Consider the following 17,360-nt stretch of genomic DNA (forward strand, 5'->3'; position numbering starts at 1 on the left):
GTATAGGGAAGGGTTTTGTTTTGGTGTTGTTTATGCAACATGACAATAGGGTCAAGCAGCCCCGCCCCCGTCCTTATATATTGCGTCACATCATAGCGACACACTCCGATGCCAGAGACAGGGTCGATTTAAACAGTAAAAACATACAGGTACAGTGTGGTACTTTTACGCCCTTTTCTGTGTTTCACTGACCCTACACAAATTATGTCTGTATTTCTTAATGATTGTAACATGTTACAGTCAAACAAAAGAGAACGCGAAGTGTTAAAACATGTTTTATTTACTAAGGAAGTCCATAGCATAGTTTGCCAGTGACAGGTTGTTAGCTTAGCATAAGTTGGCACAGTGTGGACTCACGCACCTGCCAAACCCAAACAGTTTGCGACTTATTGCTTGGTGGTATTTTCTTTCTATACTTACGTTCAATAATCCATACATCAATCAATACTTGATAGAAACACTTTAGTCCACAATTTTTGTTGAGTTGAATGTCAACGTTGGATTTGTTACTCAGCTAACAAGCTAACCTACAGCTAGCTCGTGTCAAAGCTAGCTAGCCTAGCATACCAAAGGTTACTGTGACTAACGTTATAGCTATGCTAACTAGATTATTTAGATATGGGGCTCGCTAGCTACATCCATTAGCTTTAGCGTAGCCGATACATGGCGCAATGTTTTCCTATCAGTATAGCTATTAGCTGGGTAGGTAAAGTCACTTAATTGTTTGGAGGTTATTAGCTAACACGAATTGGCTAGCTAGTGCCTGCTAATAATATATCAAAACTAGCCGACGTTAGGTAACTAGTTTTATTGCCACTACTGTGTGGCAAGTTTACTTGTTTGGGTGTCTAAATTGATTGAACTAGCGTACGAGTGTAACTGCAACAGCGGTGTTTAGGCTACATCCTTCACTTGTGTTCAGTCGGATAATTATTTTATCTTCGGTGTCCGGGTTATCTAGGCAGTTAACTGAATTGAGGGGTTCCTGTGCTGATTTATATGGCGAGTCCTTCTGTTGGTGCTGTTAGGTCTAGCACGTGGTAATCCTCAACTATCTTCTTAATGGATTCTATCCCTTCTTGATTGTTGTGGGAACTGTGGTCCAGTGTTTCATTAATATATGAATAACTATAGTTACCACTACTGCCAATGCTACCCTAGTTATTAGAATGATCTGAACTTGGTGACCCGTGGTCAGATCAGAGTTAAAGGTGGGGACCTGTCTTGCCCTGCTAGAGTTGGTGCCTTGCTAGAGTCCGGACCAGAGACGTAAAGCGGAGGACAGCATGTGGTTGCTAACTTGCTGTCTCATTACTGTCAATGTTTACAAGTGTTGTTGAGGCTATTGAAATAAGTTACACACCGCTGACAAGATCAGTGAATGATCAAGTATGAACCGGTTCTGTTAACTATTTGAATCAATGCTCACATGGTCAGGTGTACTCAAATAGTCAGGTGGATACGACCACCTATATTTCACTGAGTTAACTTTTCCTCTTTGTCAGTTTGGGACCAATATCATGGAGGCCGCGGGGTTCTGTGGAATGGAGGTGGCGACTCGGGGGCTAGTGGGGGGATCTGGCAGCAGCTCCCCTCCAGAGCTGGACAGCCCAGGTAGCCAGGAGCACCTGGGGATGTTTGAGCTGGTCAGTAGCTGCTGCAGTGAGGAGGTGAGAGGGGAGACTCCAGGGAGAGAGGACTGCCCCCTGGACCCCAACAATGCTGAGCTGGACCCAGGCGGCGGCGGCAAGATCAAGGACTCAAAGGGATTGGGTAGGTTAACACGAGACTGTCGTTGCCTGTCTAACGCGCGTGAGGTAATATATGGAAACCACTGCATGCTGTCATGGTGATTTTAGCCAAGTTATTGAGAATGTCCCTTCCTCTTCAACCATGACAAGTGGTTGATCTCTTCACTCTTCACGTAACAGGAAAAGAGGTTATCTTACTGATGCAAGCCCTGACCACACTAGCCTCGCCAGAGGAGAAGCTGGCTGATCTTTTCACTTGTTGTTTTGTAACAGGAAAAGAGGTTCTCTTACTGATGCAAGCCCTGACCACACTAGCCTCGCCAGAGGAGAAGCTGGCTGATCTCTTCACTTGTTGTTTTGTAACAGGAAAAGAGGTTCTCTTACTGATGCAAGCCCTGACCACACTAGCCTCGCCAGAGGAGAAGCTGGCCGCTTTGTGCAAGAAGTATGCTGATTCGGTAAGAGCTGGAAGCCTCCGCATGTCTATGCTGCTTTAAGGGATTATTTTCATCTAATAAATTGCAGTGGGCCAATTGCAGTGGGCCAATTGCAGTGGGCCAATTGCAGTGGGCCACTGCTAGTTGATCAGCTAAACATGTTCATCCCTATTTGTGTCTTGAGATTGTATACCCCGGGTTGTATTTATTAGTGCACACGATGGCAAAACTATTTTGCAACCGAAAGCAAAACGAGAATTTCTAATTACACCAATTCAGTTCGTTTTCTTCCATTTCATGCCTAATGAACACTAACCAGGTCTCATTTGAATCCCTGTTCAAATGGTGTTTTGAGTATCACTACGCCTTTGTGTCCTGCGACAGCTTTGATTGATTGATTGATTGATTGACAGCTGGAGGAGAGCCGCAGTATACAGAAGCAGGTGAAGGTGCTGCAGAAGAAGCAGTCCCAGATGGTCAAAGAGAAGATCCACCTGCAGAGTGAACACAGCAAGGCCATCCTGTCACGCAGCAAGCTGGAGAGCCTCTGTAGGGAACTGCAGAGACACAATAAGACCCTCAAGGTAGGTAGTGAGGAGAGTCTGTCACGCAGCAAGCTGGAGAGCCTCTGTAGGGAACTGCAGAGACACAATAAGACCCTCAAGGTAGGTAGTGAGGAGAGTCTGTCACACAGCAAGCTGGAGAGCCTCTGTAGGGAACTGCAGAGACACAATAAGACCCGCAAGGTAGGTAGTGAGGAGAGTCTGTCACACAGCAAGCTGGAGAGCCTCTGTAGGGAACTGCAGAGACACAATAAGACCCTCAAGGTAGGTAGTGAGGAGAGTCTGTCACACAGCAAGTCAGTTAGTGGCTACTGTAAGCCTGTGTACTCATTGAACTACATATAGAATCATAGGATCTCTATGCTTGTATCAAATCACATTTTATTCATCACATGCTCTGAATACAACTGGACTTTACAGTGAAATGCTTTCCCAACAATGCAGAGTAGCACAAATAAAATAGTAACTAACACGAGGAATGAAATTGAATCCACAAGAATGGAGCTTACATACAGGGAGTATTCAGGGGTTGGGTTCGATTTAGGTTTAAATTCAGTCAATTCCGGAAGTTCAGTCAATTCTCTTCATAGAAAATATTTATGAATGAATAAAATGTCAATAAAATTCATGAATCGAAAACAGAATTGACCCCCATCCCTGTTACCATTGTTTTTGCAAATTTACCGTTTTGTCATATCCCATGTCAGGATGACAACATGCAGCGGTCCAGAGAGTATGAGGAGCATCGGAAGGAGGCCACCCTTCACTTCCAGATGACGCTGAACCAGATCGAGGTACAGATGGAACAGCACAACTCTCACAACTCCAAGCTGCGCCAGGAGAACATGGAGCTGGCCCAGAAACTCAACAAACTCATCAAACAGTACGAGCTCAGGGAGGAGGTAGGAGGACGAGACGCGTACCTCTTTCTACTCTGTCTTTTCACATGCACACATTCTCTCTATTCCTCCCATTCTGTCTCTCTCCCCCTCGTTCTCTCTCTCTCTACCCCTTCTGTCTCTCTCTCCCCATCGTTCTCTCTCTCTACCCCTTCTGTCTCTCTCTCCCCATCGTTCTCTCTCTCTCTACCCCTTCTGTCTCTCTCTCCCCCTCGTTCTCTCTCTACCCCTTCTGTCTCTCTCTCCCCCTCGTTCTCTCTCTACCCCTTCTGTCTCTTTAGTCAGGTGCCTATGGCCGACCTACAACATGTAGGAGCAGTCTGATTGGTGCTTTGATGAGACGATTACTTTTAGTGGGATTTAGTTTGGAATTGCCCCGATTAATCTTTTAGAGCCTCTGGAAATCTGACGCATGGAGGAAGTTCCATCTAGCTTTATCTCTGGTCTGTCCTGTCTGTCCCAGCATGGAGCATGGAGGAAGTTCCATCTAGCTTTATCTCTGGTCTGTCCTGTCCTGTCCCCAGCATGGAGCATGGAGGAAGTTCCATCTAGCTTTATCTCTGGTCTGTCCTGTCTGTCCCAGCACATTGACATGGTGTCCTGTCTGTCCCAGCACATTGACATGGTGTCCTGTCTGTCCTAGCACATTGACACGGTGTCCTGTCTGTCCCCAGCACATTGACACGGTGTCCTGTCTGTCCCAGCACATTGACACGGTGTCCTGTCTGTCCCAGCACATTGACACGGTGTCCTGTCTGTCCCAGCACATTGACACGGTGTCCTGTCTGTCCCCAGCACATTGACATGGTGTCCTGTCTGTCCCCAGCACATTCACAAGGTGTTCTGTCTGTCCCAGCACATTGACATGGTGTCCTGTCTGTCCCCAGCACATTGACACGGTGTCCTGTCTGTCCCAGCACATTGACACGGTGTCCTGTCTGTCCCAGCACATTGACACGGTGTCCTGTCTGTCCCCAGCACATTGACACGGTGTCCTGTCTGTCCCCAGCACATTGACACGGTGTCCTGTCTGTCCCCATCACATTGACACGGTGTCCTGTCTGTCCCCAGCACATTGACACGGTGTCCTGTCTGTCCCCAGCACATTGACACGGTGTCCTGTCTGTCCCCAGCACATTGACACGGTGTCCTGTCTGTCCCCAGCACATTGACACGGTGTCCTGTCTGTCCCCAGCACATTGACACGGTGTCCTGTCTGTCCCCAGCACATTGACACGGTGTCCTGTCTGTCCCCAGCACATTGACAAGGTGTTCTTTCTGTCTGTCCCCAGCACATTGACAAGGTGTCCTGTCTGTCCCCAGCACATTGACACGGTGTCCTGTCTGTCCCCAGCACATTGACAAGGTGTTCTTTCTGTCTGTCCCCAGCACATTGACAAGGTGTCCTGTCTGTCCCCAGCACATTGACATGGTGTCCTGTCTGTCCCCAGCACATTGACATGGTGTCCTGTCTGTCCCCAGCACATTGACAAGGTGTTCTGTCTGTCCCAGCACATTGACAAGGTGTCCTGTCTGTTTGTCTGTCTGTCTGTCCCAGCACATTGACAAGGTGTCCTGTCTGTCCCCAGCACATTGACAAGGTGTTCTGTCTGTCCCAGCACATTGACAAGGTGTCCTTTCTGTCTGTCCCAGCACATTGACAAGGTGTCCTGTCTGTCCCCAGCACCTTGACAAGGTGTCCTTTCTGTCTGTCCCCAGCACATTGACACGGTGTCCTGTCTGTCCCCAGCACATTGACACGGTGTCCTGTCTGTCCCCAGCACATTGACACGGTGTCCTGTCTGTCTGTCCCCAGCACATTGACAAGGTGTCCTGTCTGTCTGTCCCCAGCACATTGACAAGGTGTCCTGTCTGTCTGTCCCCAGCACATTGACATGGTGTCCTGTCTGTCTGTCCCCAGCACATTGACATGGTGTCCTGTCTGTCTGTCCCCAGCACATTGACATGGTGTCCTGTCTGTCTGTCCCCAGCACATTGACATGGTGTCCTGTCTGTCCCCAGCACATTGACATGGTGTCCTGTCTGTCTGTCCCCAGCACATTGACATGGTGTCCTGTCTGTCTGTCCCCAGCACATTGACATGGTGTCCTGTCTGTCCCCAGCACATTGACATGGTGTCCTGTCTGTCCCCAGCACATTGACAAGGTGTCCTTTCTGTCTGTCCCCAGCACATTGACACGGTGGTCTGTCTGTCTGTCTGTCCCCAGCACATTGACAAGGTGGTCTGTCTGTCTGTCTGTCCCCAGCACATTGACAAGGTGTCCTGTCTGTCTGTCCCCAGCACATTGACATGGTGTCCTATCTGTCTGTCCCCAGCACATTGACATGGTGTCCTGTCTGTCTGTCCCCAGCACATTGACATGGTGTCCTGTCTGTCTGTCCCCAGCACATTGACATGGTGTCCTGTCTGTCCCCAGCACATTGACATGGTGTCCTGTCTGTCTGTCCCCAGCACATTGACAAGGTGTCCTTTCTGTCTGTCCCCAGCACATTGACAAGGTGTCCTTTCTGTCTGTCCCCAGCACATTGACACGGTGGTCTGTCTGTCTGTCCCCAGCACATTGACAAGGTGTCCTTTCTGTCTGTCCCCAGCACATTGACAAGGTGTCCTTTCTGTCTGTCCCCAGCACATTGACAAGGTGTCCTTTCTGTCTGTCCCCAGCACATTGACAAGGTGTCCTTTCTGTCTGTCCCCAGCACATTGACAAGGTGTCCTTTCTGTCTGTCCCCAGCACATTGACAAGGTGTTCTGTCTGTCTGTCTGTCCCCAGCACATTGACAAGGTGTTCTGTCTGTCTGTCTGTGTCCCCAGCACATTGACAAGGTGTTCAAGCACAAGGAGAAGCAGCAGCAGTTGGTGGATGCCAAGCTCCAGAGGACAGCTGAGCTGATGAGAGAGTTGGAGGGGAAGCAGCAGAGAGAGAGAGACTTTGTGAGTCCCACTGCCATGGGTTGTTATGATGATGCTCTAGCTAGCTACAAATAACTGGAGGGTTGTGTTCCATTGGGGAACACAACTGGAAACGTTTTTCAATTGCAACTTAAAATGAGGTCCAGGTGCCTAATGAACACAACCCAGGACACTGTGTTTCTCTCTAATAACTGGAAGTGAGTGACCGTTGTCTGTTTGCGTTGACTCATTGATTGTATCGGTTGTCTGTTTGCGTTGACTCATTGATTGTACCGGTTGTCTGTTTGCGTTGACTCATTGATTGTATCGGTTGTCTGTTTGCATTGACTCATTGATTGTATTGGTTGTCTGTTTGTCAGAAGTTGTGACCATTTCCCGTCTCCTGTTCAGCTCCTGAAAGACGCCACAGAGTGGAGACATGAATGTGAGCTGTTGAAGGAACAGGAGACGCAGCTCAAACAGCAGGTAACTAGCTGCCTTTTCCTTCCCTGTTCTGGCAGTCAGTTTATATGGAAGGGGACTGTATGTGAATGTGTTTATACGGAGGGTGACTGTGTTTATATGGAGGGTGACTGTATGTGAATGTGTTTATATGGAGGGTGACTGTATGTGAATGTGTTTATACGGAGGGTGACTGTGTTTATATGGAGGGTGACTGTATGTGAATGTGTGTTTATATGGAGGGTGACTGTATGTGAATGTGTGTTTATATGGAGGGTGACTGTATGTGAATGTGTGTTTATATGGAGGGTGACTGTATGTGAATGTGTGTTTATATGGAGGGTGACTGTATGTGAATGTGTGTTTATATGGAGGGTGACTGTATGTGAATGTGTGTTTATATGGAGGGTGACTGTATGTGAATGTGTGTTTATATGGAGGGTGACTGTATGTGAATGTGTGTTTATATGGAGGGTGACTGTATGTGAATGTGTGTTTATATGGATGGTGACTGTATGTGAATGTGTGTTTATATGGAGGGTGACTGTATGTGAATGTGTTTATACGGAGGGTGACTGTTTATACGGAGGGTGACTGTGTTAATATGGAGGGTGACTGTATGTGAATGTGTGTTTATATGGAGGGTGACTGTATGTGTATATACAGTTAAGTCGGAAGTTTACATGCACCTTAGCCAACTACATTTAAACTCAGTTTTTTACAATTCCTGACATTTAATCCAGGTATAAATTCCCTGTTTTAGGTCAGTTAGGATCACCACTTTATTTTAAGAATGTGGAATGTCAGAATAATAGTAGTAATAGTTTTCATTTCTTTCATCACATTCCCAGTGGGTCAGAAGTTTACATACACTAAATTAGTATTTGGTAGCATTGCCTTAAAATTGTTTAACCTGTTGAGTCTATAGGGGCGCTATTTCATTATTGGATAAAAAAAACGTGCCCGTTTTAAGCGCAATATTATGTCACGAAAAGATGCTTGACTATGCATATAATTGACTTTGGAAAGAAAACAGTCTAACGTTTCCAAAACTGCAAAGATATTATCTGTGAGTGCCACAGAACTCATGCTACAGGCGAAACCAAGATGAAACTTCAAACAGGAAATGAGCAGAATTTCTGAAGCTCTGTTTTCCAATGTCTCCTTATATGGCTGTGAATGCACCAGGAACGAGCCTGCGCTTTCTGTCGTTTCTTCAAGATGTCTGCAGCATTGTGACGTATTTGTAGGCATATCATTGGAAGATTGGCCATAAGAGACTACATTTTCCAGGGGTCCGCCCGGTGTCCTTTGTCTAAATTGGTGCGTAATCTTCAGTTGCGGGCATTTTCTCCTGGGATTCAGGACAGAAAGCACACTTCCACTAACGATATATCATCGAAGAGATATGTAAAAAACACCTTGAGGATTGGTTCTAAACAACGTTTGCCATGTTTCAGTCAATATTATGGAGTTAATTTGGAAAAAAGTTCAGCGTTTTGATGACTGGATTTTCGGGTTTTTTTGGTTGCCAAACGTCACGCACCAAACAGAGCGATTTCTCCTAAACAAATAATCTTTCAGGAAAAACTGAACATTTGCTATCTAACAGAGTCTCTTCATTAAAAACATCTGAAGTTCTTCAAAGGTAAATGATTTTATTTGAATGCTTTTCTGGTTTTTGTGAAAATGTTGCCTGCTGAATGCTAATGCTAACGCTAAATGCTACGCTAGCTAGCTACTGTTACACAAATGATTGTTTTCCTATGGTTGAGAAGCATATTTTGAAGATCTGAGATGACAGTGTTGTTAACAAAAGGCTAAGCTTGAGAGCTAGCATATTTATTTCATTTCATTTGCGATTTTCATGAATAGTTAACGTTGCGTTATGGTAATGAGCTTCAGGCTGTATTCACGATCCCGGATCCGGGATGGCTAAGTGCAACTGGTTTTAACTTGGGAAAAATGTTTTGGGTAGCCTTCCACAAGCTTCCCACAATAAATTGGGTGAATTTTGGCCCGTTCCTCTTGACAGAACTGGTGTAACTGAGTCAGGTTTGTAGGCCTTCTAGCGCGCACACGCTTTTTCAGTTCTGCCCACAAATTGTCTATGGGATTGAGACCAGGGCTTTGTGATGGCCACTCAGATACCTTGACTTTGTTGTCTTTAAGCCATTTTGCCACAACTTTGGAAGCATGCTTGGGGTCATTGTCCATTTGGAAGACCCATTTGCAACCACATCATTTTCCCTCCATGATTCTGTTTATTTTGTGAAATGCACCAGTCCCTCCTGCAGCAAAGCACCCCAACAACATGATGCTGCCACCCCCATGCTTCACGGTTGGGATGGTGTTCTTCGGCTTGCAAGCCTCCCCTTTTTCCTCCAAACATAACAATGGTCATTATGGCAAACAGTTATATTTTTGTTTCGTCAGACCAGGGGACATTTCTCCAAAAAGTATGATCTCTGTCCCTATGTGCAGTTGCAAACTGTAGTCTGGCTTTTTATGGCGGTTTTGGAGCAGTGGCTTCTTTCTTGCTGACTGGCCTTTCAGGTTATGTCGATATAGGACTCGTTTTACTGTGGATGTAGATACTTTTGTACCTGTTTCCTCCAGCATCTTCACAAGGTCCTTTGCTGTTGTTCTGGGATTGATTTGCACTTTTCGCACCAAAGTAAGTTCATCTCTAGGAGACAGAACGCGTTTCCTTCCTGAGCGGTATGACGGCTGTGTGGTCCCATGGTGTTTATACTTGCGTACTATTTTTTGTACAGATGAACGTGGTACCTTCAGGCGTTTGGAAATTGTTCCCAAGGAAGAACCAGACTTGTGGAGGTCTACAATTTATTTTCTGAGGTCTTGGCTGATATCTTTTGATTGTCACATGATGTCAAGCAAAGAGGCACTGAGTTTGAAGGTAGGCCTTGAAATACATCCACAGGTACACCCAATTGACTCAAATAATGTCAATTAGCCTATCAGAAGCTTCTAAAGCCATGACATAATTTTCTGGAATTTTCCAAGATGTTTAAAGGCACAGTCAACCTAGTGTATGTAAACTTCTGACCCACTGGAATTGTGATACAGTGAATTATAAGTGAAATAATCTGTCTGTAAACAATTGTTGGAAAAAATTACTTGTCATGCACAAAGTAGATGTCGTAACCGACTTGCCAAAACGATAGTTTGTTGACAAGACATTTGGGGAGTGGTTGAAAAACGAGTTTTAATGACTCCAACCTAATGTGTCAATGTGCTATATATATATATGGGTGGTGGCTATGTACAGTGCCTTGCGAAAGTATTCGGCCCCCTTGAACTTTGCGACCTTTTGCCACATTTCAGGCTTCAAACTTAAAGATATAAAACTGTATTTTTTTGTGGAGAATCAACAACAAGTGGGACACAATCATGAAGTGGAACGACATTTATTGGATATTTCAAACTTTTTTAACAAATCAAAAACTGAAAAATTGGGCGTGCAAAATTATTCAGCCCCCTTAAGTTAATACTTTGTAGCGCCACCTTTTACTGCGATTACAGCTGTAAGTCGCTTGGGGTTTGTCTCTATCAGTTTTGCACATCGAGAGACTGACATTTTTTCCCATTCCTCCTTGCAAAACAGCTCGAGCTCAGTGAGGTTGGATGGAGAGCATTTGTGAACAGCAGTTTTCAGTTCTTTCCACAGATTCTCGATTGGATTCAGGTCTGGACTTTGACTTGGCCATTCTAACACCTGGATATGTTTATTTTTGAACCATTCCATTGTAGATTTTGCTTTATGTTTTGGATCATTGTCTTGTTGGAAGACAAATCTCCGTCCCAGTCTCAGGTCTTTTGCAGACTCCATCAGGTTTTCTTCCAGAATGGTCCTGTATTTGGCTCCATCCATCTTCCCATCAATTTTAACCATCTTCCCTGTCCCTGCTGAAGAAAAGCAGGCCCAAACCATGATGCTGCCACCACCATGTTTGACAGTGGGGATGGTGTGTTCAGCTGTGTTGCTTTTACGCCAAACATAACGTTTTGCATTGTTGCCAAAAAGTTCAATTTTGGTTTCATCTGACCAGAGCACCTTCTTCCACATGTTTGGTGTGTCTCCCAGGTGGCGTGTGGCAAACTTTAAACAACACTTTTTATGGATATCTTTAAGAAATGGCTTTCTTCTTGCCACTCTTCCATAAAGGCCAGATTTGTGCAATATACGACTGATTGTTGTCCTATGGACAGAGTCTCCCACCTCAGCTCTAGATCTCTGCAGTTCATCCAGAGTGATCATGGGCCTCTTGGCTGCATCTCTGATCAGTCTTCTCCCTGTATGAGCTGAAAGTTTAGAGGGACGGCCAGGTTTTGGTAGATTTGCAGTGGTCTGATACTCCTTCCATTTCAATATTATCGCTTGCACAGTGCTCCTTGGGATGTTTAAAGCTTGGGAAATCTTTTTGTATCCAAATCCGGCTTTAAACTTCTTCACAACAGTCTCTCGGACCTGCCTGGTGTGTTCCTTGTTCTTCATGATGCTCTCTGCGCTTTTAACGGACCTCTGAGACTATCACAGTGCAGGTGCATTTATACGGAGACTTGATTACACACAGGTGAATTGTATTTATCATCATTAGTCATTTAGGTCAACATTGGATCATTCAGAGATCCTCACTGAACTTCTGGAGAGAGTTTGCTGCACTGAAAGTAAAGGGGCCGAATACTTTCGCAAGGCACTGTGTGTGTATATATATATATATATATATATGAGGTTGACTTTATGTTAATGTGTATATATGTGGAGGGTGACTGTGTTCATGTGTGTAAATATATGCAGGGTGGCTGTGTGTTCATGTGTATTAATTTGCAGGGTGACTGTGTGTTCATGTGTATATATTTGCAGGGTGACTGTTCATGTGTATATTTTTGCAGGGTGACTATGTTAATGTGGAGGGTGACTGTGTTCATGTGTATATATTTGCAGGGTGACTGTGTTCATGTGTATATATTTGCAGGGTGACTATTTGTTCATGTCTATATATTTGCAGGGTGACTGTGTGTTCATGTCTATATATTTGCAGGGTGACTGTGTTCATGTCTATATATTTGCAGGGTGACTGTGTGTTCATGTCTATATATTTGCAGGGTGACTGTGTGTTCATGTCTATATATTTGCAGGGTGACTGTGTTCATGTCTATATATTTGCAGGGTGACTGTGTTCATGTCTATATATTTGCAGGGTGACTGTGTTCATGTCTATATATTTGCAGGGTGACTGTGTTCATGTCTATATATTTGCAGGGTGACTGTGTTCATGTCTATATATTTGCAGGGTGATTGTGTACATGTGTATATATTTGCAGGGTGACTGTGTACATGTGTATATATTTGCAGGGTGACTGTGTACATGTGTATATATTTGCAGGGTGACTATGTTAATGTGTTTTGTGATTTGTAGCTCTCTTTGTACATGGACAAGTTTGAGGAGTTCCAGACCACTCTGGCGAAAAGCAACGAGGTGTTCACTACCTTCAGACAGGAGATGGAGAAGGTTTGGAACTGAACATTTAACACAAAACACTTTCTTTGGTATATAGCTGGAAGGGTTTAGGTCTGTAGACCTCTCTCTAGCTGGAAGGGTTTAGGTCTGTAGACCTCTCTCTAGCTGGGAGGGTTTAGGTCTGTCGACTGACCTCTCTCTAGCTCTGATCTTTTTTCTGTTCTCCAGATGACCAAGAAGATCAAGAAGCTGGAGAAGGAGACGACTCTGTGGAGAACGAAGTGGGAGACCAACAACCAGGCTCTGCTACAGATGGCTGAGGAGGTGAGATGAGAAACTCTCCCAGCGGGCCGTCTTACTTTATCATTTACTAATAGCAGTAGACGTTTAAGAATATTTTGTACTGTAACATTTCACAAAGTATCTCAATGAATGATGTCACCTAATTGTAGAATATCTGATGTTGAATGTCGTTGGCTGTTTGTCCTCTCCAGAAGACACTGCGGGACAAACATTACAAGGGCCTGCATGGGAAGCTGGAGTGCCTGGAGAAACTGTGCCGGGCTTTGCAGAAGGAGAGGGACGACCTCACCACCAAACTGGGAGAGGAGGGGACGGGACCTCCAGACCCCCAGCCCAGCCAGGAGTCTACCCAGGATGAGATGTCTCCGCCTGGGAGGGGTGAAGAGACGCAGCCCCTTACTACCCCTAAACTGGAGCTAGAGTCCTCCACCACAGAGCAACTTGACAACTGAGCCACTAACCCCCTCTGCCTTTTGGGGGGTGTATTTGAATACAGTATATCTTTTTTTGTGTGTTAAAGTTTATAATTAAGATTAAAATGACTGCATTATTACCAATGAATATAATACTTTTTGCCCTGACTGTACATTGTAAAAGTGGGCTTTGTGGTGAGCACGAGGCTCCCCCATTTTCTACCACATTTGTATTTTCTTAGATGATTGTCTTCATGCTGTTGGTCAGCAGCTTTCTCGTGGTCAGTCACAGGGCTGTTGTTCAGCAGCTTTCTCGTGGTCAGTCACAGGGCTGTTGTTCAGCAGCTTTCTCGTGGTCAGTCACAGGGCTGTTGTTCAGCAGCTTTCTCGTGGTCAGTCACAGGGCTGTTGTTCAGCAGCTTTCTCGTGGTCAGTCACAGGGCTGTTGTTCAGCAGCTTTCTCGTGGTCAGTCACAGGGCTGTTGTTCAGCAGCTTTCTCGTGGTCAGTCACAGGGCTGTTGTTCAGCAGCTTTCTCGTGGTCAGTCACAGGGCTGTTGTTCAGCAGCTTTCTCGTGGTCAGTCACAGGGCTGTTGTTCAGCAGCTTTCTCGTGGTCAGTCACAAGGCTGTTGTTCAGCAGCTTTCCCGTGGTCAGTCACAGGGCTGTTGTTCAGCAGCTTTCTCGTGGTCAGTCACAGGGCTGTTGTTCAGCAGCTTTCTCGTGGTCAGTCACAGGGCTGTTGTTCAGCAGCTTTCTCGTGGTCAGTCACAGGGCTGTTGTTCAGCAGCTTTCTCGTGGTCAGTCACAGGGCTGTTGTTCAGCAGCTTTCTCGTGGTCAGTCACAGGGCTGTTGTTCAGCAGCTTTCTCGTGGTCAGTCACAGGGCTGTTGTTCAGCAGCTTTCTCGTGGTCAGTCACAGGGCTGTTGTTCAGCAGCTTTCTCGTGGTCAGTCACAGGGCTGTTGTTCAGCAGCTTTCTCGTGGTCAGTCACAGGGCTGTTGTTCAGCAGCTTTCTCGTGGTCAGTCACAGGGCTGTTGTTCAGCAGCTTTCCCGTGGTCAGTCACAGGGCTGTTGTTCAGCAGCTTTCTCGTGGTCAGTCACAGGGCTGTTGTTCAGCAGCTTTCTCGTGGTCAGTCACAGGGCTGTTGTTCAGCAGCTTTCTCGTGGTCAGTCACAGGGCTGTTGTTCAGCAGCTTTCTCGTGGTCAGTCACAGGGCTGTTGTTCAGCAGCTTTCTCGTGGTCAGTCACAGGGCTGTTGTTCAGCAGCTTTCTCGTGGTCAGTCACAGGGCTGTTGTTCAGCAGCTTTCTCGTGGTCAGTCACAGGGCTGTTGTTCAGCAGCTTTCCAGTTGGACTAAAATGATACTTTCTCCCGTCTCTGTGCAGCTTTCTTCCATTGAAAAATCTATATTTTGGAGCTGTGGAATTGTAGTCAGATTAAATCTCTTTTAGAACTCTTAACAGTGTTCAGATTAAATATCTTTTGAACTGATATTGTAGTGGGATTTAAATTCTAGCGTATGCATATTGCTATATTGAAGTAGCCTTGTTGCATCGCCGTGACTAACTGAATCTAATCTCTGTCTAGGACCAGAAATAGCAGGGCATTGTACAGTAGAAGAGTTGCAAACATACAATGTTTATCTCAGAGCAGGTACCATAGATTTACTAGGATGGGAATTCCCAGTCAAGTCAATGTAACATGATTGGTTGACTTGTATTTCTATGGCTGGGCCATTTCAGTCGTTGGCTTGTCGTGATGGAATCTACTGGCTTTCTAATACCTCAGCACTGGTGTTTAGTTTCAGTCAAGTCTCCTTTCTGAAGCACCTGGGACTTGAAAAGGAACATCCCTGTCCTTTTAACATGAGACTGAGTCTAAAGGGTTAAATCTGTTCAGCTTTGACCAAGATGCCATGCAGTCAACAGACAGCACGTTCAGTCATTTGTAGGTTCCCAGTTTCTGCAGGAGGACCCCTGGTTCTGATGCTGCTGTATCTACAGGCTTTCCTGGTTTGTAATTCCAGTAGCCTGGCCCCAGATCTGTGTGTTGTCTGGTCCAACTTGACAAACAGCACAATAGACCTGGGACCAGGCTATCAATCCAATACGCCAAGGGCCAAACTGTTCTCCAGCTCTCCTTAACTGATACCTCCACATGATGGAGAGGGGGGCATTTGGTTCAATTTACCCAATGGTTAAGGGCTCACTGGGTCATTTACCCAATGGTTAAGGGCTCACAATGTAATTGTACTTCTGTGTGATCATTTGGTTGGAGAAGTCAGTGAGGCACTTTACTGCAGACACTGTGGGTCTTCAGGAACTGGGTCTGCTTGGTAACTTGGTTGTTCCAGACCAGTGAACACTTTACTGCAGACACTGGGCCTTCAGGAACTGGGTCTGCTTGGTAACTTGGTTGTTTCAGACCAGTGAACACTTTACTGCAGACACTGGGCCTTCAGGAACTGGGTCTGCTTGGTAACTTGGTTGTTTCAGACCAGTGAACACTTTACTGCAGACACTGGGCCTTCAGGAACTGGGTCTGCTTGGTAACTTGGTTGTTCCAGACCAGTGAACACTTTACTGCAGACACTGGGCCTTCAGGAACTGGGTCTGCTTGGTAACTTGGTTGTTCCAGACCAGTGAACACTTTACTGCAGACACTGGGCCTTCAGGAACTGGGTCTGCTTGGTAACTTGGTTGTTCCAGACCAGTGAACACTTTACTGCAGACACTGGGCCTTCAGGAACTGGGTCTGCTTGGTAACTTGGTTGTTCCAGACCAGTGAACACTTTACTGCAGACACTGGGCCTTCAGGAACTGGGTCTGCTTGGTAACTTGGTTGTTCCAGACCAGTGAACACTTTACTGCAGACACTGGGCCTTCAGGAACTGGGTCTGCTTGGTAACTTGGTTGTTCCAGACCAGTGAACACTTTACTGCAGACACTGGGCCTTCAGGAACTGGGTCTGCTTGGTAACTTGGTTGTTCCAGACCAGTGAACACTTTACTGCAGACACTGGGCCTTCAGGAACTGGGTCTGCTTGGTAACTTGGTTGTTCCAGACCAGTGAACATTTATATGGGACGTGATGTTTCTTGGGCTCCAAATAGGCTTCTTTCTAGACAGAAATTGGTTTTATTTCTGGAAGCAAAAATACAGAACAAAAAAATACATGGATTTATAAGGTGTCTTTTCATATTGTACTTTATACTGGAAAAACATGTGATTTGCTATTTTTTTTTTATACAAACGAAACGTATGTAATTCAAACACGATGCGAACGTTCACTAAGAACTTATTTGGCATTGGAGATACTTGCCGACAATGTGAAACAAATGTAACCAATCTCTTGTAATGAGAATGATGGTGGTTTTGGGCCCCAGGTCAGGGTTGTTGTGTTCATTAGGCATCAAACAAGAAAACAAATTGAAACTGGGTTCAATCACTGGAAACTGTTTCCAGCTGAAAAATATTTAAACCGTGATCGGATCCGTGCCCTAATAAACATTACCCAGGTTCCCCTACTGGCCCGATCACCCTGTCATCGACCTAGAAACCTCAGATATCACCAGCGTACATTGTCTTGTGAAGTCATAAGGATGTAATTCAGAGCACAGCCCCTGAAGTTAAACGTGAATGTTAAGATGGGTCCAAGCCACAGTTTGGGGGGGGAGGGGGTATCTTAACCCCCTCAAGTCTAAATCAAGTTCAATACTTTACTGTTGGATGTAGCTTGAGTCCATCTGCTTGGGCTGTTATGCCAACTCATTGTCATGCTAAATGTTTGGCTTGACTGACAGCAATGACGTAGGCAAAAACCACAAACAGACTGGCGCTCAGGCTGTTGTGATGCCCGCCAGTTAAACTCAGGTTACGTAAAGACATCTACCTCGGCAGGTGAGAACTGTGAAAGCAGAGCTAGTTCATGTTCAGAAAGCTTTGAGCCCACATTCCCCTTTTATAAGATTGTGAAATGTTCTTATAGTCCTGTCTCTCGCTTTTCAATAAACTTTTGTAGAATTTCAAACTTGGTTGTCATTTTAATTTCCTAGATGTTTAAATTGGTCTTGAAGTTAATTTCTAGGCAGTATACACACACACACACAACCTTGCGTGGCTTCCCAGACTCC

The 17,360-nt window shown here is 45.5% G+C and overlaps 1 protein-coding gene across 2 annotated transcripts; it reads left to right on the top strand.

The window, feature by feature from the left end:
• Positions 1–102: 102 nt before the first annotated feature.
• Positions 103–13,264, top strand: LOC139397119 (taxilin gamma). Of its 2 annotated transcripts, XM_071143988.1 has the most exons (10): positions 103–149; positions 1,506–1,773; positions 2,118–2,209; positions 2,602–2,772; positions 3,459–3,653; positions 6,484–6,603; positions 6,973–7,047; positions 12,468–12,560; positions 12,738–12,833; positions 13,004–13,264. In XM_071143988.1, the coding sequence occupies exons 2-10, from the start codon at positions 1,521–1,523 to the stop codon at positions 13,262–13,264; spliced, it is 1,356 nt and encodes a 451-aa protein (XP_071000089.1). In that variant the 5' UTR covers positions 103–149; positions 1,506–1,520. The 2 variants fall into 2 exon arrangements, with proteins under 2 accessions (XP_071000089.1, XP_071000090.1); XM_071143989.1 differs by lacking the exons at positions 103–149; positions 1,506–1,773 and having other exon boundaries at positions 1,979–2,209; positions 2,602–2,853.
• The last annotated feature ends 4,096 nt before the right edge of the window (positions 13,265–17,360 follow it).

The sequence above is a fragment of the Oncorhynchus clarkii genome, unplaced genomic scaffold (genome assembly GCF_045791955.1).
Source record: "Oncorhynchus clarkii lewisi isolate Uvic-CL-2024 unplaced genomic scaffold, UVic_Ocla_1.0 unplaced_contig_5539_pilon_pilon, whole genome shotgun sequence".
NCBI lineage: Eukaryota > Metazoa > Chordata > Actinopteri > Salmoniformes > Salmonidae > Oncorhynchus > Oncorhynchus clarkii.